Raw genomic sequence first — 23,618 nt, forward strand, 5'->3', positions numbered from 1 at the left:
CCAGTCAAACTGGCTTAATAAAGAGCAACAGATAGGGTTGCATACATACAATCTCTACCAATGCCCCAGCAAAACATTTAACTGAAGTTCAATATTTGATCTGTGCAAACTCACCATGCAACACGCCCTGCAGGAGACAGACATTTGAATTGGTTACTTGTTTGCATGTGGATATGTCTCTTTGAATAAGGGAAATGACGGGCTGGGTTTTTGAACAGAAATACATGACCAAAGGAAGATTCAGACACACACACACACACACAATCCAGGTGGGAGTAGAAAGAGAGAGAGAACTCTGTGAGACAAGGAGCATCTCAGTAACTAAAAGGTAATAAAACACTTTCTTTTTTTTTTTACTGGATCACATTCTTTTAGTTAGGTTTCTTTTAGAGGGAGTGACTGATTTTTACTTGTACTTCAGATGACTGTTGTTCTATTGCATTGCAATGTAATACACTCTTAAAATGTGTTAAGCAGGGTTTTGTCTGCTTCACTAATGGACACACACACACACACACACACACAGCTGAATTTTCCATTAGGTGTGGCACCTGTAATACCTCACCACAGCGGTGATGTTTCCTTGTTTTGCAAAAAGAAACCTGCTTTGTAATCTTGAATTTTGATATATGTCCAGTTAAAATTAATCTGTGTAAATCCAAATAAACAGACACACAATGTAATTTCTACACACACAGGTGTTGTCAGCCCAAACTCACTTGAAGTTGCGGTGTGAAGAACTTTATCATCATTAAAGCAACACCATTAGAGAAAATAACAGAGTGTTCTTCTTTCAAATGAAAAGCTGAATTGAAAAACAAGAAAACACACTCAGGGGTTTTGCAGTTTTATTTGGTTTTGTATGACCAGTAGCTTGTGGTGGCTAATGTTAGCAAGCTTGACCTATATTCTGCAGACAGTTTGATGCCTTTATTCCTCTTTTTCTTTTCCTCCTTTCCAGCAGGTGTGGCACCTGTAATGCCTTAACATAATCCCTTATACAAGCAGATCTGTGTCCTGGGCCCTACTGTCCATCTGGTGAACAGACTGACACAAAACTGCCATATTGCCACATTACTTACATGCTAGATTTCTAACTGAGTAACCTCATTGTGCTCTCTTTAAACAGATATGGCCTCTGCTCCTGCATCATCCAGTGAGACCTGCTCACTGGACAAGCATCTAACATGCTCCATCTGCATGGATACATTTGAGGATCCTGTCACTACAGCTTGTGGCCACTCATTCTGCAAGAAATGTCTGAACTTCAACTTTAGGTACAACGACAGGGTGTGCCCCCTATGCAAGAATCCTCTGAGCAGAGTCCCAGATGTGAACATCATCCTGAGAGATATTGTCCAACAGTATAAGGAGAAAAAGAATGATTTGTACACTGGGAAGGACGGCGAGGTGGCCTGTGACATTTGCACAGAGCAAAAGCTGAAGGCAAAGAAGTCCTGCCTCGTGTGTCTTGCCTCATATTGTGAGACCCACTTGAAGAATCATTCTTCAACTGAAAGACTGAAAGGCCACAAGTTAGTGGCACCTGTGAAGAACTTGGATGACAGGGCCTGTCTGAAGCATGGACGTCCCTTGGAGCTGTACAGCAGGAAGCAGCAGAGATGCATTTGTGCTCTCTGCCTGGAAGAAGGTCTGGAGGAGGTCGTCTCTACTGAAGACGAATGGGAGAAGAAAAAGGTGAATTAACCTATGAAAGAATGAATTAAGTCATTATGTACACACATGAAAACGTCACTGTGTATCAAGTTGTCTGTCTTCATCATGTTATACCACCAAGGAGAATGTTTGAAGTTGGGATATTGACTTGTTTTTTGGTTTATCACAGGTTGAACTTGAAAACGCCAAGACAGAATTAGAAGCAAAAATTAAGAGGAAGAAATCACAGGTGAATGAGATTAATACATCGCTGAAGAGCTGCAAGGTAAGCTCCAAGGAAGACAAACTGATGTAGTTCTTCAAAACCAAATCAGTTACTCTACAGATTTAGTCTGGTTGAAAGTGGTGTTGTTGTTCCGGCCAAACAAGTGCAGTTTTGTAGAAGTAATACAACTGTATGTTGTGGTATATGTAGCATTTCTGATACGTTTCTTAGTCATCCAGGTCATGATTATCCTAGAAGGTCTGAATCAAGGGCAACTGGACTTCATTGTAGATACTCAACGATGTTTCATCTGTTTCTGACTCAGTTCTGATTGACTGGTGGGGAGACCCAGGTATTAATCCTCTCTGGGTACACCATCAAAGCTACTGATGAAATGAAATTTATAAGACAGACAAAAGGGTCAAATGTTGAATGGACAGTGCTTGACTTTCTCCCATTTTCAGGACCAGCTTGAAAATGAGTGGTGGGAAATTGAGGCTGTGTTCACAGCTGTGCTCGCCATTGTGGAGGAAGCCCAGGAACAAGCTCTTCGGCCACTGAAGGACAGAAGGCAGGTTGTGGAGAAGGAGGCAGAAGACCTCAAAAAAGGGTTAGAAGCAGAGATCAGCCGCTTCAAGACCACCATCTCTGAGCTGGATGATATAGCTACACTTGAGGATCACATCAATTTTCTGCAGGTGAGAAGAAATTCAAAGCATTTCAGGACTTCTGAGGAGAGTGCATTATCAGGTGCTCCACAAAGATGAAGTTACTTAAATTTCTTTTGTTGTTGTTGGTATATTATTACCTCTTCTTTGCTGGATTATCTACTGAAGCTTTATTAGCTACTGCTGTAAGTTTTTCTGTCTGCTGTCTGTGGTTGATCTCTTTGTTTCTCAGAGCTACCCGTCTCTTCAAGACCTGGATGATCACAGGAGGATCAAAGACTGGGCAGAGGTGGAGTTTGACACGTCACTGTCTTTTGGGACCATGAGAAAAATCACAGCAATTATGATGGAGAAAATTCAACAGAAGCTGGAGGAGCTGACCTCCACTGGTAACAGTTAAATTATTGGTGGAAAATGATAAAAGCTGAAATGTTGACCAAACTGATCTAACACTATTTATTCACCTCACAGAAATTAAGAGAGTTCAAAAGTTTACAGGTGGGTAATATATTTGGTTTCTTCTGTACAATATCTTTGAAAATACAGACTTTTTTGTTTAGATCATTTAATTATTTTTAATTTGTCCTTAACAGTGGATGTAAAGCTGGATCCAACCACTGCACATCAACGCCTCGTTCTTTCTGATGATGGGAAGGAAGTGAAAGATGGAGGGGAGGATCGGGAAGTTGACGATACACCACAGAGGTTTGACATGTTTGGAAGTGTCCTCGGGCGCAACAGCTTGACCTCTGGGAAATCATACTGGGAGGTGGAGGTTGGCAACAAGACTGGGTGGGACCTGGGTATCACAAGAGGTGACGCAAACCGCAAGGGGAAACTCTCGCTGAATCCAGACAATGGTTACTGGGTGACTGTACATTATGAGGAGGAAAAGTTTGCAGCTTTGACAACACCACCAATTCGTCTTTCCTTGAAAAAGAAACCAGAGAAGGTGGGGGTGTTTGTGGATTATGAGGAAGGTATTGTCTCTTTCTACAATGTGACGGCTCAGTCTCACATCTACTCTTTTACTGAGTGTTTGTTCAAAGATGACCTTTTCCCATATTTGAGTCCACATGTAAAACAAGACGATAAAAACATTGATCCTTTGATTATTTCTGCTGTGAAACAATGTGAACAGGACATGGATGAATCATGAAGAGTGTGTGTGGCTGTGTTGTATATCACATGTTGGCAGTCCAAAGGTTTGGTAGAGGTGGAGGAGGGATTTGATTATAAAAGTCTACTGTCTACATATACTGCTGGGTATGAAATGTCAAGTGTGTGTGTGTACAGTCTATGTCCAATGTGCCATTTATACATGTGCTGTAATTACAATATGCTTCTTTTTAAGTATCAGAATCAAAACCAAATAAAATCCCAACTTTTAATAAAACATGTTTTGCATTTAAGTTATTAATTTCTCTCTGTCACTTTAATTCACAACATGCATGTGTGTAGTTGCTGCTTCAGTCATTTCCTATTGACTTACCAGTGAATGTATAAAAAGAGGAAGAGAAAAAGAGGCTGGTTATGTTCAGGGCTACACTACAATGCTTTTCATATCAGTAGTAACCATGTGGTCATGGCTGGGTTTAGTTAACCCTCCCGTTGCCCTTCGTATTCCGTATACTTTTTTCTTCTTACTATTACTCAAAAACAAAAGATAACAGCTTCAGAATCATGAATGTCATGCACAACAATTCCTACTACACACACACACAGACACACAAAGGCACATTGTCGGCCACCGACCCTCACTTTGACCCAGAGGACACCGCAGGGGTTAAGAGATGGCAGTGGGCGTTGTTTTTTGTTTTTTTTTTGGAGGGGGGTTGTGGAAATGAAACTGACAACAAAAAAGAACGCTGGCAAAGTGGGGTTATCGTTCAAAGCAGGGAAGTAAAAGAACAAGGAAGAAGACCACGAGGTAGGCAAAATATTAATGCATCTTATTATCTCTTGGTCTGTTCAGTGTGATTTTATTGATGTCTCCATATTGAAATCTGCTTTCCCATCTTGACTTTGAAGTATGTGTCATTTTCTCATTACCTGCACAAGCGACGCTGTGTCCTGAGCCCTACTATTCATCCGATGTCTGCTCATGACAGAGATGAGTAACTAGTTATAACAGAGATATAATAGAGATGTCTAGTTAAGCGTTTGATGCTGAGGATGCATCAGGGGTTAGACTACAGAATGGGACAAGGGTGCTGACATTAATTGAGATAATTTAAAGATTTTTCTCACTCATTGAACACAGGTCTGGGTTGATGAGCCAGAAGCACCATGAGAAAGTACTCTCCTCAGTAACCTAGTGGTGTTCTTTTTAGGCAGACATGGCCTCTGCTCCTGCATCACCCAGTGAGACCTGCTCACTGGAGAACCATCTAACATGCTCCATCTGCATGGATACATTTAGAGATCCTGTCACCACAGCTTGTGGCCACTCCTTCTGCAAGAAATGTCTGAAAGCCAACTTAAAGTACAATGCCAAGGTGTGCCCCATATGCATGACGTCTGTACCCAGTTCCCCAGTTGTGAACTTTGTCCTGAGAGACATTGTCCAGCAGCAGCAAAAGGAGAAAAAGACTCCAGAGGAAAACGAGGATTTGTACACTGGGAAGGACGACAAAGAGGCCAGTGACACTTGCACAGACCAAAAGGTGGGGGCTGAAAGACTCAAAGGCCACAACTTAGTGACACCCGTGAGGAACGTGGGTGATGGGGCATGTCTGAAGTATGGCTGCCCCTCGGAAATTAAAACACCTCTGCAGAGCTGCAAGGTAAGCTGATCTTTAACTCAACTGGATTGAAAAGCCAATCAGAGCAGGCTGTCAAAGTCAAAACTAAGGAAAGAGAAAGTTTATTCTTTTCAATCACTATGAAAGTTAAATATAGCAACTGTAAAGTAACTGTAGTGTTATGCCAAAATGATGATACCACTTCTGGGGCTTTGGTGATAACATGAATGTCTGCCTGAACCAGGGATGGGGAACCTTCTTCTTATCAAGGGCCATTTCAATTTTCAAAACATCTTTCAAGGACCATACTAAATCATTCAACATATACTTTATATCACATAACCTATCTTATGCAATGGCTGGAACTTCTTCGCCTTGGTGAGGTGTCTGATATCAGACGGTAGTGATGGTGCTGAAACTCACAGCTGGTTTTCGTGGTTTCGAGTAAGTTGTCCCATTAAGAGATGCAGACTTCAGTGCATGTCTCCTCAGAATGGAAGCGTAAACACACACTTTGTAAAGCTCAAACAGAGGGAGGTTGTTGTCTGAGTTTGTCACTGCTCTGTGGTTCAGTGATTATGTGTTGTACGTGGAAATGGGTACGGAAATTATCCGGCGCCAAAGACATATCCGTCATTTTCACAAGTTTGAAAATGCGTTTGTGGTCCTTTTTCACCTTTTAATGTTTTTAGTGCAAAATCCTGGTACTTAAATAACTGCTGTTATGTTTCCATACTTGTCAGTGTGAACACACTTACACAGTCAAAATAGCAAATGTGAGTATGGAAGTATGAATTTACACACAGAATATTTCCTGTATCTTAAAACAAGAGAGCCAAAAGTCAGACAGTTTGAGTGATAACAGAGTCTTATTCTTTTGTATTTATATAAGAAATGTCTTTAGGCTCTGAAGATTTTCTGTGTTGCAACAGGTTGGGCTGGCGCTCCCCCTAATTCTGCAAATTAAGCATGATTCTAGTGAAGTCTTATCAGGTTGTCTTTTGTTATGAAATACAGCCAGACAGTAATGCTTAAACCTCATGGAGAAAATTTATCACACTAATTACAATAATTTGAAGAGAGAGAGAGAGAGAGAGAGAGAGAGAGAGAGAGAGAGAGAGAGAGAGAGAGAGAGAGAGAGAGAGAGAGAGAGCTTGTGCATCTTAAATGCATAAAAACTTTACCGATTTTACTAATGCATGTGTGTCGTTGATGTTTCTGTTATTTCCTACTGGCTTCATAGTGAATGTATTCAAAAAAAAAAGGAGGACAGGGATCCACCGAGGCTGGTTATACTCAGATCTAAACACCCGTGTTTTTCATGTCTGGGCATATTAAAAAGAGGACGGTTGGCGGGTTTTTTTGAAAACGAAACTGAAAGCAGAAAAACGTTCACTGGCAGAGCGCGGTTATTATCAGAACGAGAGAAGTAACAGAACAAAGAGGAGGACCTCAAGGTAGGCAACAGAGCAACACAGTTTATTATCTCTAGTAATAATCTCAAGTATCTCAAGTAATTTAGTGAACTTTTCTTTTCTTTTTTTTTTTTAGTTTTATTGAAAATACCTATGATGATTGAAAAACTTTTTCCTGTATGAGACAGAGGTGCAAGTGCAGTTACACTAACCACAAAATGAAAAAATATATATACAGATGAGTTTTCCTATGTTTAACTGCATAAAGGGAAGTGATGCCTTGAGAAGCTACAGTAGAGGAGAGAAGGGAGATTGTGGTGGCAGGGGCGGTGGCTGGGCTGGTTAACCATCAGGGCCTGAGTCTCTTGTTTAGTCTGGAAATTCTGTATTTTCCTCTGAAATTTAGTGCAGTATAATTGTAAAGTCGCATTAACTAACTTCAGAATATCACTGTATTGAGTGCATGTACATAGTTACTTTCCATCACTGCTTGCGGCATAGTTTAATAACAAACGCAACCTGATGCAAGAGAAAAAGAGGAGGTGCAGCATTCTGTGTCAGTATTGTGACAGTGATTTTGTGTAAAATGTTTATATGTGGACAGACAGCAGAAATGAGCCTCCAGGTTTGCCATTGTGGCTGGTCCAAAGTCACAACGTACCAGGGCCTAAGAACTCACCAGGGGAGGATGGGATGCACAATGAAAGGGGTCAGGGTTGCAGAGAGTGACCAACAGTTTATGTGGACAAATGTGGAACTTACAAACGCTCAAAAGGACCTCAGGCTGGATGTCTACACCTCTTTCAAGACTGGTGGGTTTTATAGAAAAATTCCTGATTACATGTTCTGTTAGGGAAAAAGACTAAAAGAAGATCTTGACCTAATATTGCCACAAACAAGACACAAAGCTAAATCTGTGGAATGAATGGAAGACAACAACAAAAAAGTTGAAAAATGTCAATACACTCTAAACCAATATTATATTTTGTTTCATTGTCCCCTGAAATAATCAAACAGACACATACTTCTATTCAGACAAGAGCCTCCAGGTTTGTCACTGTGGTTGGACCAAAATGACGACTTATCAAGGCTTAAGAATTCACCAGGGGAAGATGGGATGCACACCGAAGGGAGTGAGGATCCCAAAGGAAGAGCAGTACTACTGGAAAAATCAGTGGGAAGTGGAAGTGAAAGTTAAAGTGGATCAAAGGAAATGTCAGCCAGCTAAAAGAGCAATCATCAAGGAGGAGGTATAAATTGTAGCATAGGGATATTTTGGGTAACCAGTCGTGTTAAAAGTAGTGTTTTAGCCATGAGATTGTGTTGTTTGGTCAGTGCATCACTTTGGTTCAGACTGAAATATCGCAAAACAAATATTTGTGCAGACATTCATGGGCCCCAGAGGATGATTCATCCTAATGTAATGCTAACATGCTAAACTGAGATGGTTAACATGACATCAGTTTAACATCTGCATGTAAACATTGGAACTGTGAGCATGTTATCATGCTGATGTTAGAATTTAGCCTAAAGATCATTCATTATTTCAGTCATTCATTCTTTCAGCGGTATAATGTATTTATGTTCAACTTTCCACCTTAACCTGATAGAAAGTGCTGGAGCCACCAGGCATGTATGTCAGCACCAACTCTGCAGCCACAGTCAACGAGAGATATAAATCAAGTATGTCAAAGATTATAATTCAGTCAAAACAAGATTTTTTAAATCACAAAATACAAAGCTAACACTGAGACTGATCATATTCTTTCACTACAGCTTTTGCACCTCCCAAAGAGGCCCAACGCTCCTCTCGGAGAACCACCAAGTCCAAGTCCGACTATCAGCATCAGGATTTCTACACCCTTCCACAGGTAAAGCAGATTCACAAGTAGTTGAAATTCTGACTTAAAACGGTCAGATGATGAAAGGTAACATGTAAGGGGAATTATCATCTTCCAGGTGAATAGATCAGTAAGGGAACCTCCAGTTACTCTTCCACCAGTAGTTCGACCTAAGGAGAAAAAAGCTAAACATCAAACATTATCACAGGTACTTAACTGTTTATTTTAGATCCTATATTTTACATTTCTTAAAAAGTATTTGTAGTGACTTTTTGCCTTTATTAGACAGAAGACAGAAGAGCGATGACAGGAAATCAGAGGAAAATCCATGACTGGACCGACTATGCAACAACAGCAGCCTCAATCAAAGAGGAGCCCAAATCACGTATGTACAGAACAACAGTTACACTTTGTTCATTATGAAATTTTTGAAAATCAATCCAAAAAATTAAGCAGCTATGGTTAAAAATTGCAATCTTCTTTATTTGTAGCATTTGCAACTCCACAACCACATTTCCAAAGACCCACAAAATCAAAGCCTGGCCATCAGCTGTATGATTTCTCCATCTATCCACAGGTAAAGCAGATTCATGAATAGTTCAAATTCTCACTCTGACTTCCATGTAAATAGAATTGACATCTGTCAGATATTTTCAGTGACTTATTGCCTTAATTAGACAGCAGACAGCAGAGCAATGACAGGAAGTCGGAGTAATGGCCGTACTGACCTTCGAACAACAGCACCAGTAATCAAAGAGGAGCTTCATTCACGTACGTTTATTCAAGACTAAATCTTTCAAATCAGTAAAGCAGTCAAGGGTGGGACTGACCATCTCTTCTCACTACAGCTTTTGTGACTCCTCAATACTCTTTACAAAGACCTACAAACTCAAATTTGGGCCATCAGCGGCAGGATTTCTACAACCTTCCTCAGGTAAAGCAGATTCACAAAGATTCTGACTTTAAAGCGACATACACTGAAAACATTTTTTTAAGCAGTGACTTTTTGCCTTTATTAGACAGCAGACTGTAGAGCAATGACAGGAAATCAGAGGAAGATCCATGGTTGTACTGGCTATGAAACAACAGCCGTGACCAAGGAGGAGCCTAAATCATGTACGTACAAAGCAAGAATTACACTTTGTTCAAGACAAAGACTTTGAAAATCAGTCTGAAAATAAAATGGTATTATCCTTTAATTGCAGCACTTGAAGCTCCACAACAGTCTTTCCAGAGAGCCGTAACCTCAAATGCAGGCCATCAGCTGTATGATGTCTCCGCTGGTGTACAGGTAGAGCGGATTTGTTGGAACTCTTGGACTTTGAAATGGAACCAGTATAGTGTTAAATTTACAGTGTAACTGGAATAAATATCTTGTTCTGTTCCATCTTTTAGGCGACTAAATCAGTAAGGGAGCCTCCAATTACTCCACCTCCAGCACCAGTAGTCTCACCAAGGGAGAAAGAAATTAAGCATCAAACATTATCACAGGTAACTAACCATTCATTTAATCACAAATACCATACACCACATTACAATAATCCAAGGACAATGTAAGATAGATGTAATCTATCTGTAAACCAGAACTAATTTGTTTGACTTTGAAATAATATCAACACTTTTTAACTCTCCACTTGTACCTGTCAGGATGTGCCAGTGTCATCAACCATCAGCTCTGCAACAATCAAAGAGGAACCAAAATCACGTATGTAGAGGATTATAATTCAGTCCAAACATGACTTTGCATGACAATCTGAAAAATAAAGCAGCCATGGTTGGAAGTGACCACCTCCTTTCACCACAGCTTTGCCAATTCCACCACCGTCTTTCCCAAGAGCCACACACCCAAAGCCAGGCAATCAGCCGCAGGGTTTCTCCACTGGTGAGCAGGTAAAGCAGAAATCTTTTACCATGAACATAAACCAATGCAACCCTTTCAAAACATGTAGCATCTTGTGACATGCACCTATTTTCTTTATTGTGTCATTTCTCATTGTTCTGAAAAGTACTAGTTAATGTAATTAATATCTGTCAGGTGAATGGATCGGCCAGGGAGCATCCACCAACAACAGTAGCCCAGCCGAGGGAGACAGACAGGAAGGAAAATGAGGTAAGTTGAAATGTAATATAAATGGACCTAAAGTATATCACAAGCATTTTTAGACCAGGCTGTGAGAGACACACTCAACACCTTTTGCTTTGTATTATCAAAAAAGATATTTAGTTTAAGATTAGTTTAATTCTATGTGAACATGTGTGTGGTTTCATTCAAGGTGAGACAGAAGAGACCCAGACCTGAAATACTGCCAAAAATACAGATGAAAGAAAAAATGAGAAACATCAGAGCAGCTGAGCGAGCCTGTGAGGTATACTGCAGCAGGGAATCATCAATCATCAATCAATACCTTTGCTTACAAGAGAGCTGTGTTTGTATCTGAAAGTCTTTTCCAGCTGATTTCTACACAGTTTGTTGTAATCTAAAGTAGAATGCTTCATATTAGAAATCTTCCATCTTTCCCTGACAGAACGTACCAGATTCAACAAGTACCACCAACCAAAGAAATTCTGCAGCAGCAGAAGCCACGACAGAACATGTTGAATCAAGTACGTAGCAGTATGGTGTATTTGAGGCAAGAAATTGCTCAATAATCAGAAACACTTACAGTTTTCCTTCTTTACAGTGGGTGAAACTACACAGCCTGATTTCTCCACTGGCCTGACGGTACAGCAAACTCTTCATTTGAATATCTTTTATCACAACCAACCTTTTTTATAACTTAACATTTGCTAATTTTATTTATTCATCCATGTCTACCTGGTGTGCTTGAAGCCCAGTTGTTGAATTCATGAGCTGTTTTATGGGGTCCAGCTTGCACTCAGTGTTCAACATTTTTTAGGTGAAGGAACTGGCCCGGATGTTTTCAGCTACTACAACCCAGAACACAGCAGTCCAGTCAAAGGAGCAAAATGGAGAGAAACCGGTACTATCACAGGTTGTAGATCTTATTTTTAATCTCACTGTGCTGTCAAACAGGAGAGGAATGCTAGAGTAAAGATGATCAGTGTTGAATAGTATTGTATTTATCTGTTTTTGCTGTACTTAAGTGCTTCATAACTTCTAAGTGCTTCTAGCCCAGAAACAGCAGTCCAACAGTAGCCATCCCTCACTCTTTTAATCACTCTGCGTTGTGTTGGTGGACGATAAAAAAATAAGATAGACAACTGCTTCTTTGCCAGCCACAGGGGGCAGGGAGTGTTTATTCTCTCACAGGTTGTGTATCAAACAAAATATCAGTACAGCAACTTCTCATGCCAGGGTTTCTACATGCACACCTCTCTTCAGCAGAGCCTGGTTCAAACTCAGTGCACGATTCATGTATATCCACATTTGCCACATAACAAACAAAAAACACATCATTTTCAGACCGCATAGTTACAATCGCAATGCCCGTTCAAAAGCTATATTACCACCCAACAGCTGCAATTTTGTAGAGTACAGATTACCACTGAAATATGAACACAACATGCAGATACACATCTGTGTTAAACTAGAATTATCAATACGAAACAGATTTACAAAACAACACAAAGAGGGCGCTCACATACCTGTATCAAACAAAATAATATCAGTACAGCAACTTCTCATGTCGAGGTTTCTATATGCGAACCTTTAAACGAGAGGAGAAAACCACAAGAGAAACCATACCGGAGCTCCGTTAGCCCAGCTAGCAAAACAGTGAACTAGCATGCTACATGAAAGTGCTGTACTCGATGGAACATGCACATGTACACTGAAATAAATATCACAACAACAATGCGATATTTGTCACCTGTACAAAGTAAAATCTGCTCCTCTGATTAGCGGGTTTTCTCACGATTCTACACACACTGATCGGAGCACTCGTATGGCCTCTCCAATCTGAAGAGACTACTGCGAATGTACAGGAAGTGACCTCATCGAAAGAACGAAATTAACAAAATAAAAGCCCACCAAAGGAAATATACACAAAGCAATTATATACAAATAAAAATGACAAAATATGAACGGGTATGGATTATTGGTGAAATATAAACCGATTATATAAATACAGAATAAAAAACTGTCACTGTATATAGTACCTCTATTGTAGTCTATTCATGACAATGTTCATTGATCAGTCCACCACTTTAGTCTATATCTAATTAAGTACTGGATTTCTACACCATTAAATTTTCTATTCATGGTATTCATGGTCCCCAGAGGATCAGAGGATAGTTTGAGTCACTTTTCTCAGAGAAACTCTTAATTACGCTGTTTCCATTGTCAGGATTTGCTGCTTTTATCTGGTATTTGTATTCATATTGTAAACTTAATCTCTTTGGGTTTTAGACTTATTTGTTGGATACTTAAGTGCCTCTTATCTTTAAGGCAAAGCCTCTGGTTCAGAGGTTTTCAGCAACCGCAGCCCAGCAAACACCAGCTCAACCACTGGAGAAAGACAAGGAGAATCAAAAACTATCAGAGGTATGGTACCAGTGCTTCTCTTAGAGTTTATCAATGGGAGTATCCTTTAATCTGTAAAAAAAAATATATATCAGTTACTGAATGGATTGCCATGTTATTTTCCTACAAACATTCACCTTCAGTAAAAACTCCATTCAATGATCATTAGTTGCACCTCTAGAAAATAAAGCTCCACAAGTGCTAAATGATGTTTCTCAAGAAAATCATGCACTGAAATTGAAAATACCCTAAAATGCTAATTTATTTTTGCAGAGCAGTAATTGATTTGGTAGCAAATGCTTCAAACGCTAAAAAAACCTCTCTCTCCCTGACAGAATGTGCCAGACTCGACAAGTATTGCCCAAACAAATTCTGCAGCAGCAGAGGCCACAACTAAAGACGACCCCAAATCATGTATGAAGCAGAATGGTTTATTCAATACAGGAAATTGCTAAGTAATCATGGAAATGAAGCTGTAACTGTTCCTCTTTCTCTACAGTGGATGACACTGCTCAGCCTGATTTGTCAACTGGCATGAAGGTACTGTATATCAGTTGTGACTTATTGGAATATGTTGTGAAGCAAAAGAATTGTTATCACAACCTGAGACACATACGGTTTTTAATTAGTTTGACAGATTTAAAAAGGTGCAACAACAAGATCATATATGAATGTTTAACTTTTTTTTTCAGGTGAAGGAACTGGCCCGGATGTTTTCAGCAACCACAAACCAGGAAACAGCAGTCCAACCGACAGAGAAACGAAAGCTATCACAGGTTGTTGGCCCTGTATCATCTTATTTTTTACTTCACTGAGGTGTCAGATGGGAGAGGTGTGCAGGAATACAGAAAACAAACAGTGTTTTATTTCTTACATTTTCCTTTTTCATTTCTTTGTTGTTGTTGTTTCTAGATTATAATATGGAAGCATTCCTACAGTAGCTCCATGATTCGTTGCTTTATATTTTGAAAAGTGCAAAACAGACAAGTTAGTATAATTTATATTGTTTGATGGATACTCAAGTGCCTCGTTTCTTTCAGGTGAAGCTTCTGGCTCAGAGGTTTTCTGTCATTCCAGCCCAGGAAACAGCAGTCCGACCAAAAAAGAAAGACAAGGAGAATTATTACCTATCACAGGTACAGGTATTAGTGCTTCTGTTGTACTGGATCTGTGAAGGCTGGGAAATTTTGGGGGGCATTTTTTGACTTAGTTGTAATCAGTTTGGTCGCAAAAGACATAATAAAAACTATTTTTCTCTTCTAGAGGGTCCCAGATTCAACAGGTGCCACCGCCAAAATGAATCCTGCAGCAACAGAAGCCACAACTGAGAGGGATCCTAAGTCATGTATGTGTTACGGTTTATTCAACACAGGAAATGGAAAGATAATGAGGAAAAGCTTGAGAAATATGGTTGACAGTAACCTTTTTTTTCCAACAGCCTGTGAAACAGAACAGCTCTCAGATTTCTCCACTGGCATGAAGGTACACCTGATTGTTTTACACCTTGTCCTGTTACAGGCAAATGTTATAAGCACACTTTGGTTTAAGTTTCCTCACTGCACTTTTCAGAACAATCCACAAAGTGTATTATTGTGTTTTCTTCACTTTTTTTTTGGGGGGGGGGGTTCAACTTCCACTGAGTTTTCAACATTTTTTTTCAGGTGAAGGATCTGGCTCGGATGTTTTTAGCTGCCACAACCCAGGACACAGCAGTCCGACCAAGGAGAAACACAGAGACATGAAAATTGGCATAGGTGGTAGATCGACTGTAAATCTTATTTTTCATGTCATCAGTTTTTTACCCCATCTGTGTTTCCATTTCAGAGTTTTTCTTTAGACGATCACAGAAACATTGGATTCTTGTAGACAATGTAACAAACACGTAGTAGATTAAGCTATATATTTCTTAGAAATCATATTTTATCTGTAATCTTGCCATGGCAGACAGGTCTAAATACCACAGTATCATGGGTGTTTGATTGGATATATTCAACAATTCACAAGCAATAAAACACACTGTTGCTCAACACACTGTCAGTCAGTAACTAATGTTAACAGTTCCTTTGCTTACTTTATGATTCCTCTTCACTTTTGCTGCTGTCACTTTATTTTAGTCAAAAGCTAAACTATATTTTGGTTAAGTTTCAGACAGGCATTTTAGCATTATCACTGTCAGCATCATTTCACAAATGAGTGAAGTGTTTGTTAAATATTTTCGTGGGTGTTTCATGGCCAGATAAAGTTGGAATAAAAAGACACTTTGTGTGCATTTCTATCTCCATCCTACATCCTGTCAGAACACCATCACTCTGACCTCCGACTTCTTTTTCCTGTATGCTTCATGTCATGTGACTTTAGTGGAAACTTGTTTTACTGCAACTTATTTGGAATTTTCACTAAAGAGTAATGGGTGTGTCTGCACAGAGCAAATAATCACTGTTTTTATCTCAATGCACCTGATCATGACACTTAAACTCATAAGAGATTAAATTTACAATTAATGCTGCAACATTTTAAAATTATGAGCAACCAAGACTATGATGCACGACTGGTGTTGCTGAACATATTAATGGCAGCAGTTTAACCTATGTGTTTATTTACTTGGGGCAATTAAAAGAAAGCATCAGGATTGTTTTGCCTGAATCGAAACTGAAACAGCTGAGAGTGTACAAAAAGGAGGAGAGTCGGGAAATAAGAGACAGATCACTCAGAGGATCATCGCGGTTACAGAGTGCAAGGTAAGCTGCAGGAGATCTGATCTGATTATATTGTTATTTATCTTTTAAAAGCACTTTGTGATATCTATCCATGATGAAAGTTATCCACGTCACAGCTTATATGATAAGGGGATTTATGTTCTTTAATGACAAAAATAATACAGTAGAAGGAAGAATGAAATAATACTTTAACATATTTTATGCGTTTAAAGAAATGAATCTGACTTTTAGATGCATTGTAAAAGTTATCTGGGCTCAGTTTATTTTTATTCGCCTAAATGTTATGTCAAAAATGAAGATGTCAGCCGCCTGATCCTACAGCTGTCCTGTCTATATAATATTTATGACACGATAGTACGTCCCGGAAAAAGGGCAAGGCAGTAATGCAAATATAGGTAAACCACAGGTTTCGGGGCGTGTACTATATATACGGAACACAGCGGTGTGGTGTGTGTGGTGTGTGTGTTATACAGCATTTAAACAGGGTGTTTTTCTCGCTGTTGTCAGGATCACAAACACCAAGTTTCCTGCGGTGATAGTTATTTTTAGATGTGCTGGTGTTACAGAGTTAATATTGACTCATTCAAGTCCAAAATCCACTGATAGTGTGATGCCAGTAAAAGGAGAAGATGACATTACTACCTGGTTTCACGGAATGGAAAACTTTGGACAAGGGGAAATGAGTAGAGGAATAGGAGTAGAAATACCCACTGTTTCTCACTAGTTGGTAAACTTTGATTTGACTCACTCCAAAAATAAGGTTAAGATACCATTTCAGTCTCGTGACACTGGCATGGTTTTCTTTAAGGTTATCCACAACCACACCTAAGTTTGAGTCTGTGTGTACAGTTATTTGCAGCAGGACTTGACAGTGTAGAATATACTCTGCGCCACCAGAGGGCGACTAAAACCATCTAATCTGATGTCTCAGAGGATGAAATAGGACCAAATGCACATTTTACAGCAGATCTAACAATAAAAAGGTATGGTGGACTTATGGGCTGTTCAAATAAAGTTCAATAAAGCAGGGTCATACTGAGGTACCCTTGCACTCAAATGTGCACTTTTCTTTCTGATACAAAGACAAAACGTTTTCAGCTTATGGTGTGAATAAGTGAGACAGCAATGCTCTAAAAATGCAATTTGATTTTGTGTTTTAAACAATAAAGACACTATTGGCCACTGAGGAACACAGTGTGCAGCTTTCTATGAACTTCAGATATTGAGAAACAATCGCTGCTGCTTCTACAAATGGGAAGCAAGCTATACATAGTGGGGGAAAAAAATAAAAATAAATCACACCTCTAATACATGAAAATGTACAAATGTTTTCTACAGATAGTCAACACATCTGACATGAGCCTCCAGGTTTGTCACTGCTGTGGCTGGTCCAAAGTGACCAGCTACCAGGGCCTGAGAGTTCACCAGGGGAAGATGGGATGTACACCAAAGGGGATGAGGATCCCTGAGAACGAACAATTCAGAGTTAACAGTTACATGCCTCAATTTACATTCATGAGACCTACAATCAAAATAGAGGAGCCTGTGATGGATATCTTCACCTCTTCTCTGAGGCCTGGTGAGTGGTCCTTAAATAAATGTACACACTACGTCACAGGTGTCTCCAATTCTGAAGGTAATACTGAAAAATAACTGAACTTTCCAAAAATAAAAGAAAACTTTCCATAATGTCTCCAACAGACTCCACATCAGACATGAGCCTCCAGGTTTGCCACTGTGGTTGGTCTGAATTTACGACTAAGCACGTCCTGAGAATTCATCAGATGAGCTGCAGGCCGAAGGCAATTAGCATCCCAGAGAGTGAAAAAAAGGACAGCAGACCAGTGAACAGCACTTTAGTCAAGACAGAGGTATATTCAAGAAAAGATAATAGATTATACATTACAATCAGTTCTTGACAAAACTTTGTTTTGTTGTCTGTTATATAGTTATAAAATTGAAGGATAATTTAAAGCAAGACAGTAATGTTAGCAAAGCTAGGAAAGTATTACAGGACACTGAATGTGAATAAAGGTCAGATTTATAAAGCTGAATAATCTTATCCTCCCCCTCTCCTTACAGAATGGGCCAAACCTCTTCGCTCAACCAAACCTTAAAGTCAATGAAGCTGCAGTGATAGGGATGATCAAATCATGTATGTTTTATAATTGCAGTTAATTCATAATAAGAAAAACAAACTGTGGTGTTTAACAGTGAGCCATCCTCTCTCCATACAGTCATTGAAAATCAGCAGCACTCTGCACAAATGAATGCTAACGTGGACACAAGTCATCGAGCACTTGATTTCAACACTGGTACACAGGTACAATAGATGTCTGACATTTTTGCATAGGTTATTTCTTCTAAACAGCACTGCTTTTCGTGCTTCTTTCTCTAACCTATTGTCCATTATTTAAGAATGATTTATGGATAATATTAAAGTTAAAAGGGTCAAAACTGTCAGTGTAGTATTGGGTGGTAAAGTTGGTAAAGGTCTGAGTGAACGTGCTAAAATTTTGTCTCACTTTTTCTGACAGCCTGTCATGCCGGTGTCACAGACCTTCACCACCCAAACGTATCCTGCTATTACAGAGGTCACAGTGGAGGAGACGAACAAACCATGTATGAATTAAGTGTTTTAATCCATAACAGGAACACAGCAAAAATAACCTGCAGGAATGGTGCAAAGCAGCTACTTTTAACAGTGACTATCTTCTTTTTCTACAGTCTTTGAGACTCCTCAGCGCTCTCACCAATCCAACACCAACTCGGACAAAGCTCGTCGAGTGCTTGATTTCTCCACTGGTGCACAGCAGGTACAGCACACACTCGACTTGTTGGAAATCTGATTGTACAGATCAATAGGTTCTGTGCTGAGAGAAAAGTTTTATTCTTTAAAGACTATGCTTTGGTTCTACAGGTGGAACATATGAGCTGGAGGCCTCCGACAACCACAGCTCAGGATATAGCAGTCCTTCTGAAGGAGAAAGAAATGAAGAGAGAGAAGGAGAGAGAGATGGAGAGAGAAAGAGAGAAAGAGAGGGAGAAAGAAAGGGAGGCTCAAAAACTACTAAAGGTAATACACTTCTAATAATACAGTATGTTGCTTTTAAAGCTTGCAGCATGGCTCTATGGATGGCATTATTGGTTTAATGATTGGACCCCACTTTGGTACAGACAGAAATATCAACCACTATTGCATGTATTCCCATTAGACTTGGCACAGATACCCATGGTCCCCAGAGGATAAACCCCAAAGACTTTAGTGATCCTCTGGTTGACGTTAACATCCATCCATTATCTATACAGTTTATCCATTAAGGGGCTAGAATCTATGGTTAATGTGTTTCGTTTTAAGTGAAATGTCTCAACATCTGCTGGATGGATTGACATGAAATTTGGCACAAGTGTTCATGTCCTCCTTTAACAGATCATTGTGAGCATGTTAGCATGCTGATGTTTAGCTCAGAGCACCCCTGCACCTTAGTCCTACTTAGTCTTGTTACACTCAATTGGGTATTTTACGGTTCTTTACTGCTCTTTTTGTATTAACTTCAAGGCAAAACAAGACCGGAAGAGGGCTGAGTTACAGCTGAAAATTCAAATCAGGGAGCACAAGTTGGGTGAAGTCAGATCATCCGTAAAAGGCTGCAAGGTAAGCAGCAGCAGATTTTGGTTAAAATTTTACTGATTATTGTTATGATTCATGATTCTTTAACATCTCAACTGTCCATTACTCCTTTCAGGGCAGCTTGGATGCAGAGTGGCTGGAGATCAACAATGCGTTCACCGAAGGTGATGAAAGTTGTGGAGGATGCTTGGCTCAAAGCTCTTCAACCTCTAGAGGAGAGGTCGGTTCTTTATAGCTCACACTGTAGAGCAGTAACACTTGATCAATTAAAAGGTGCAGTCAGTCAGTGCTAAAAATGTAGTGTAGTCAGACATTTTAACATACTCTATGTGACCTTTAGGAGACGAAAAGTAAAGAGAGAAGCACAAGATCTGGTTGAGAAGCTGGAAAGAGAAGTTGATAAACTCAAAAAGACCGGTGGACGAGTTGGACAAAAAACCCAGATGTGCAGGTGAGCCCTGGGGATGCGACATCCCGTTTGTCATGTTTTATCATCACAACATAAAAAGCACAAACAGGAAACATTTCAGTCAGCTCAGCTTTGTCAGTTCTGTGCCTTATTCCTGATTAAGTGATTTTATCCTTGCAATCACACACAGGTTTCTCTAGATGAATCTAGAGATTGGAAAAATCTAAGTCTTGACACTTCATTCTCCTTCGGTTCCCTGAGAACCACAACTTCAACCATGATGGAACAAATTTGCCTGGAACTTGAAAAACTCTCTTCTGTTGGTGAGTCCTTCCTTGTGTTCATCAAGGTTTGCATTTCATTTAATCGGAATCAATATTTAATTTAATTTAATGTAATTTATGTTTCCACAGAACTCAGGAGAATTCCCACATTTGCAGGTGAGGGTCTCAAAATTTAAAACCTTAAACTTCTAAAACTTTACTTTATATCTGAACACTTTTTCTTCATTTATCTACATGAGTACCCTAAACTTGTTATGGGAGTTAAGCTGTGAGAGAACCTAAGAATTCCATTTTGCTGTGCCACAAGTTCTCCAATGAGCCACTCCCTCTAGAGCCACCCATGGGAGTGTTTTCTGATCTGACAGCCACTGACAAAACATTTGTCAGTGCCTGCAAACTTGCCTGCAAATCACCATTGAGATCTATGGTTACAGTTCATTTTGATAACTTGGTTAGGTTTATGCAAAGATAACTGGGTTAAAACTACTGAAGTTATGGAGTGGTTGTGACCAGGTTTTAAATCAAAATGACTGTAGGCCTTCACGGTGAAAAGATACAACAATAATTAGAGTTTTGATAAAAAGCATTGCTGCCAACATGACTTGCTCAGGGTGCTGTTTTTTGTTTTTTTTTTTTTTGTTTGTTTGTTTTTTTTTGTTTTTTTTTTAAAGACTTTGAACTTGACAGGTCTTTCATCAGGATTTCAAATGAGGAGACACTGCCTGAGCCTGACCCTTTTTATACATTCATTTAGGGGTGTGTCCTGATTGGGTAACTAGGACAACAGGTGGCAGATAATGAGGGTCATTCAATGACTACTACTACCTTTCGGATTTTCACCAGCATTTCAAGGCTTAAATGAAATAAAAGGCTAATATTTCTAATGCATATTCCAATAAAATGTTTTATATATAGTATGTCTTTATTTGACAGGTTATATAAACATATCTCCATTTGATTTGTTCCTTGGATTTTGAGTTGTTTGGTTTGTGAAATTTTGGGGAAGAAATCTTTGAGTGACTCATTATCTACCACCTGTTGACCCAGTTTCCTAATTAGGACACGCCCCTGAGGGAGTGTATAAAAGGGTCAGAACAGAGGCTGTTTCTTCATTTGTTACTGAGATGAAGACCTGTTAAAATCAAAGCCAGTTTTTTTCAGTTGTCAAGCAATATAGTACAACCACAGAAGGCTTTTTTAAAATCAAAACTGTAGATAATTTGCTTCTCTGTGCATTGAGCGCCTGAAACTTCTCTTCTGCACATTTTGAGACCTTGGTCCCTTTATCTAAGAATAGCAGCATTTGTTTGTTGAGTGCATCTCAAGTTTTAAACACTAAGCACACCATGGTCTTCTTCACTCTCTTCTTTGTTGACCTACCCTCCACTGTGTCATATCCCTTTGGAGTGTTTGCTGAAACCACTGATTACAGTTTTTTTTTTCTTGGGAGGTCAGTCTCCACCCTGTGGTCTAACCGAGTACTTCTGCAAAAACCTGTGACCTTGTTTCACAGAAGCATATGTTGTCCAGTCAACATTAATATTTCACTTTGCATACATTTGATCCAGTTAGTTTTAGTTTCACATTGAACTTTGCATGACTTACTTACATTAATTGGTCCAAAAGTCTGAACCATCCAAAACAGTGTTTTCACACTGCAAATGAACCAAATCATGGCTTAGTTTGATCCAGACTGAGACCACCTCTTATGGTGGGACCAAATTTCTGGCCTTTGGTCCAGACCATGGTCCGGGGCACCTTTCACACCTGCTGTTTTGGTTAGGACCAACTGAAAGTCAGAAGGAGGAAGGAGGAGGAAGAAAATCCATTTTCATTGTTTGTTTTTTTTTTCAACTGCAGTGGATGTGAAGCTGGACCCTGCTACTGCACATCAATGCCTGCTTCTCTCTGATGATGGGAAGAAAGTGAAAGATGGAGGAAAGAACCAGAGAGTTCCTGACAGTCCAAAAAGGTTTGACATGTTTGGCAGCATTCTAGGGCTCAACAGCTTGACCTCTGGGAAATCATACTGGGAAGTGGACGTCAGCAACAAGACCGGGTGGGATCTGGGTGTGGCAAGAGGTGACGCAAACCGCAAGGGCAAACTCCTTCTGAACCCAGACAATGGTTACTGGGTGACTGTACATTATGAAGACAAACAATACGCAGCCCTGACAGCTCCACCTGTCAGCCTCTCCCTGAGAAAGAAAGCTAAGAAGGTGGGGGTGTTTGTGGATTACGAGGAAGGGCTTGTCTCTTTCTACGATGTGACGACTCAGTCTCACATCTACTCGTTTACTGGGTGTTCATTCGGTGGCGAGATCTTCCCATATTTCAGCCCACATCTCCAGCAAAATGGGAAAAACTCAGATCCCCTGATTATCTTGCCTGTGAAAAGGCAGTAGTGGCTATAAAGTATGTTTTTCCATGTGTACTGATAGAGCATATTGCTACACATATACTCTGGGATGATGTTTCATCAAGTGTCACAGCATTCATCTTGTAACTGAATAGATCAAATTTAAAGTAGGTGAGAGGATGCTATTTACCATTTGATATCCTGTTACAGTCTACAGTTTAAAATGCAAATAGCTTTTAAATAACCATAATGACCTGGTATATTTTAGGCCATGATTGTTTCTGCACAGGGGCATTATGTTTTTGGGTTGTCTGTCCAACTGCCCATTCCTTGGTCAGTCCATCCATTCATTCCATCCATGTGAATACAACTTCTCAATTGCACTTTTTTTCAAATTTGGCACAAACATGCACTTGGGCTCAAGAATGCACTTATTCGATTCTGGTTAAAGGTCAAGGTCACTTTTGTCCTCCTGGATGCCAAATTCCAGTAACACCTCAAAAGGAATCCCTTCAAAACACATTTGTAGACAGAAGTCAGTAATTCATGTTAATGAATGACTGTGCGTCCTAGAAACAAAGAATCTTGTCAGTAGTAGTAGTTGTTCACATCTTAATCTAAACATTTATTGAAAGCTTCTATTCATTTCTGTGTAGCTCTTGATCAATGTTTTCCTCTTACATCTTCATCAAATGAGGAATAAGGGATATTTGTACCACTTTCTTACTCTCTGTGAATATTGCAAAAGTTACACTGAATATCATTTTGCACTCATACACTTGTGTTTCTATTTGATGTAGGATGTGATCATGTCTATATTCCTGATTGTGTCATTTAATGTAAACATTCTATTTGTATGTACATAATATTAATGGTTTGGAACTTTTTCTATATTTTCATTTTTTTGGTGTTGTATAAAAAAATAATAAAATGATGGTTTGGCACTACATTTGTAATGTGCAGTATTTTTTGTGCCTTAGCACGTTCTTGTACTTGGTGTCAACCACAGTGACCAATCCTGTTGTTGCAGAGGTGGTTTCACACATAGCTGCCCACATGAGTGCACTTTCTCACATCAGAAGTAGCTGTGTCAATACATGCCCCCATATCCTTATTGTCTGGCAATTATCATGAACATACATGGTGAAAGAGCAGCTTGCAGTAGTTTCATTGGCTGACAGTCTC

At 39.5% G+C, this 23,618-nt stretch overlaps 3 protein-coding genes across 12 annotated transcripts; all 3 read left to right on the forward strand.

Annotated features, from left to right (window-relative positions):
* Positions 1 to 192: 192 nt before the first annotated feature.
* On the forward strand, positions 193 to 3,948 carry LOC108874159 (E3 ubiquitin-protein ligase TRIM39). The gene is made up of 7 exons (XM_018662566.2): positions 193 to 328; positions 1,130 to 1,698; positions 1,847 to 1,942; positions 2,347 to 2,580; positions 2,783 to 2,939; positions 3,022 to 3,048; positions 3,144 to 3,948. Exons 2-7 carry the CDS (start codon positions 1,132 to 1,134, stop codon positions 3,707 to 3,709), a joined length of 1,647 nt encoding a protein of 548 aa, XP_018518082.1. The 5' UTR covers positions 193 to 328; positions 1,130 to 1,131; the 3' UTR covers positions 3,710 to 3,948.
* A 169-nt stretch (positions 3,949 to 4,117) lies between these two features.
* Positions 4,118 to 15,302, forward strand: LOC108874164 (proteoglycan 4). Of its 10 annotated transcripts, none has more exons than XM_051075443.1 (29): positions 4,125 to 4,480; positions 4,814 to 5,336; positions 7,314 to 7,521; positions 7,727 to 7,959; positions 8,320 to 8,392; positions 8,486 to 8,580; positions 8,669 to 8,758; positions 8,836 to 8,935; positions 9,042 to 9,127; positions 9,228 to 9,321; positions 9,399 to 9,484; positions 9,570 to 9,666; positions 9,756 to 9,841; positions 9,946 to 10,041; positions 10,198 to 10,255; positions 10,355 to 10,440; positions 10,586 to 10,660; positions 10,824 to 10,916; positions 11,076 to 11,154; positions 11,232 to 11,272; positions 11,448 to 11,543; positions 12,959 to 13,054; positions 13,369 to 13,447; positions 13,533 to 13,573; positions 13,726 to 13,809; positions 14,074 to 14,175; positions 14,297 to 14,378; positions 14,472 to 14,515; positions 14,695 to 15,302. In XM_051075443.1, the coding sequence occupies exons 2-29, from the start codon at positions 4,890 to 4,892 to the stop codon at positions 14,773 to 14,775; spliced, it is 2,928 nt and encodes a 975-aa protein (XP_050931400.1). In that variant the 5' UTR covers positions 4,125 to 4,480; positions 4,814 to 4,889; the 3' UTR covers positions 14,776 to 15,302. The 10 variants fall into 10 exon arrangements, with proteins under 10 accessions (XP_050931407.1, XP_050931400.1, XP_050931402.1 ...); XM_051075445.1 differs by having other exon boundaries at positions 14,074 to 14,169; XM_051075447.1 differs by having other exon boundaries at positions 9,946 to 9,957.
* Positions 15,303 to 15,674: 372 nt separating this feature from the next.
* LOC108891181 (E3 ubiquitin-protein ligase TRIM21) lies at positions 15,675 to 23,266 on the forward strand. Its single transcript, XM_051075753.1, is given in 16 exon segments — positions 15,675 to 15,771; positions 17,089 to 17,329; positions 17,452 to 17,621; positions 17,833 to 17,905; positions 17,988 to 18,073; positions 18,288 to 18,372; positions 18,478 to 18,566; positions 18,671 to 18,826; positions 19,310 to 19,405; positions 19,497 to 19,541; positions 19,543 to 19,601; positions 19,722 to 19,791; positions 19,824 to 19,832; positions 19,981 to 20,113; positions 20,204 to 20,230; positions 21,935 to 23,266. Coding segments are annotated over 15 exon segments (1,866 nt in total). The 5' UTR covers positions 15,675 to 15,771; positions 17,089 to 17,106; the 3' UTR covers positions 22,480 to 23,266.
* Positions 23,267 to 23,618: the final 352 nt, after the last annotated feature.

Source organism: Lates calcarifer, linkage group LG14, assembly GCF_001640805.2.
Source record: "Lates calcarifer isolate ASB-BC8 linkage group LG14, TLL_Latcal_v3, whole genome shotgun sequence".
Lineage (NCBI taxonomy): Eukaryota > Metazoa > Chordata > Actinopteri > Centropomidae > Lates > Lates calcarifer.